The sequence below is a fragment of the Branchiostoma floridae genome, chromosome 5, assembly GCF_000003815.2.
Source record: "Branchiostoma floridae strain S238N-H82 chromosome 5, Bfl_VNyyK, whole genome shotgun sequence".
In the NCBI taxonomy this organism is placed as follows: Eukaryota; Metazoa; Chordata; class Leptocardii; order Amphioxiformes; family Branchiostomatidae; genus Branchiostoma; species Branchiostoma floridae.
In genome coordinates, this window is record NC_049983.1 from 3,928,066 (window position 1) to 3,930,175 (window position 2,110).

The 2,110-nt window shown below is 53.1% G+C and overlaps 2 protein-coding genes across 3 annotated transcripts in view; both read left to right on the plus strand.

Moving 5' to 3' along the window:
- Positions 1-2,103, plus strand: part of LOC118416647 — a 3,409-nt gene extending 1,306 nt beyond the window's left edge. Inside the window, exon 2 of one of the 2 annotated variants that reach the window (XM_035821818.1) lies at positions 937-2,103. In XM_035821818.1, the coding sequence (XP_035677711.1) occupies positions 945-2,045 (1,101 nt within the window). In that variant the 5' untranslated portion in view covers positions 937-944 and the 3' untranslated portion in view covers positions 2,046-2,103. The remainder of the gene's footprint in view (positions 1-936) is intronic. The other variant, XM_035821816.1, reaches the window with a different exon arrangement.
- Positions 1-2,110, plus strand: part of LOC118415594 (probable ATP-dependent RNA helicase DDX60) — a 58,211-nt gene that overhangs the window by 11,591 nt on the left and 44,510 nt on the right. The gene's annotated exons all lie outside the window — the stretch shown is intronic.

Below are 2,110 nucleotides of genomic sequence, written 5' to 3' on the forward strand. Positions count from 1 at the left end.
GTTTAGTACCGACAGAACTCCGTAGGTGGCCCGGCCGCTGGCACGGCAAGGTGCTACGGTACAAGCGGTCATTATAGCAGCTCATCTCGGAGCGTATGCATCGCAGACTGTTCGCTCTGAAATTTTCTCCCACCCTCCCATCTCCTTCCGGTTAAAGATCGAACAAAATGACACATCCACTTAACATCCGTCTGGGTCACGTCCGCGAAGCACAGATACAATGTGCTGCCATTTCCAGGTGTACATTTCCACGATACATTTCCTTCCCCATACCATGTCACGTCGTGTGGTACTGGGACCTCTGGTCCTCTGTGCTGACGTGCTTACAGTATCATCAGTGTTGCTACGTCTGTGTGGTGCAGTTCACCTGTAGTGTATGTACCGGCGTGCATCATTCCATGTCCGTCCTGTCGTATGGCACAAATAGCCATACGGTAACCGCGGCATAACGTATTGTGTTTCATTTTTACCCCCTACTTTGTCACGTCGTGTGGTACTGGTTCCCTGTGCTGACGTGCTTTCAGTATTATCAGTTTTGCTACGTCTGTGTGGTGCAGTTCACTTTGTTATGTCTGTACCGGCGTGCATTTGCGCTGACTCTCATTTCGTAACCGTTCCGACAGGTGGCATAATTTGCTTTCACTTATCCCCCCAAACATCCGCACTGTCTTTTCAGACATATCATGAGCGGACCCTGTTGCACCGTGTGTTAATTCGCTAATTAATTCGTTGACCTATGCCACAATAGTCACGTCGTAACTGCGTCTTCATAGCGTTGTTAATCACCTCGTTTACATATTTCGGTTCGCCCCAATACAATAGACTTACTTTTCGAACGCTTCAACAATACCCATATAATCTGTTCCGTTCTGTACTTGCGTTACTTATTTTGTATCCTTAACGGTTCTTTTACTCACGCCTCCTTTTTCTATCGAGCCCTAGTCATGCCACAGACACGGTCGTCCAGCTCAGCGGCTGAACAAACGCAGCCGCCCCCTCCTAAACGGACCCGGAAGCGAAAGAATCCGCCAACCACCTCAGCCACACCGACCCTCACCACGCCTACAGCAACTGAATTCAACGCCATGAAAGACCAGATGAACGCGCTGACTACAGCAACGCAGAGCATCCAGAGAAGCCTGGCTGCCATCCTGCCTCCTACAGCTACGCCGCAGGCCCCTGCGGTAACACCCAACACATCCCCTACGGGTCACCCGACTCTCCCGCCAACCCTTCTGGACGGTGCCACAGGGACTCACGCTGACCCATTGGTGGCAGCAATTTTAGGTAACGATTTAGCTAACGATAAGAGTAAGGACAAGTCTACTCCAGACGAGCGCACTGAGACCACACTCCCCCTCTCTTCTGTCCTCACCCCTCACACTACCCAGGCTAGCCCTGGCCTTCACGTCCCCCTCGACACAGGCATTCCAGGTCCGACCAAGGAGAGGATCTGGGAAAACAAGTTCCTCAACCTCAAAACTCTGCTCCCGGCCCTACAATCCGCCCCTCAGTATACTGTTTCCCTTTCAGGCTCCCAGACCCCGACCCTAACTTTGGCCAATCGCAACGATTCTGGCAAACAGACCCTCTCCTTGGACCAGTGGACCAATGCCTTCCTGGTGTACCACTTCATATACATCCAACGTCATCCCACACTTAGCCCGCAGCTCATCTCATACCTACACCTCATCCGTACACTAGCCGCGCGCAAGGCCAACTGGCTCCGATACGACGAGCAGTTCCGTCAATATCGGGAGAAATGCCCCGTCACCCCTTGGGATACCCCCCACATGCAGTTGTACGTAGATGCTCTGTACAACGCAAACCCCTCCCCACCCACCCCCTCCACACGTAGCCCCAGCTCCAGCTCAACCACGTCGAAAAGCATCCCGACGGGGTTCTGTTTTCAATACCACAAACCCAACGGCCAGTGCTTCAAACACGAGTGCCTATACAAGCACTACTGTTTCAAATGCTCGGGGGCACACAAGGCGCCGCTCTGCCCCAACAGCTCCTCCCACTCCGCCCCGCGTAAACAGTAGATCCTTGCCTGCAGCCGCACCCCGTGCCTACTCCTGTCAACGCCACAGCTTTAGCGAAATACCTC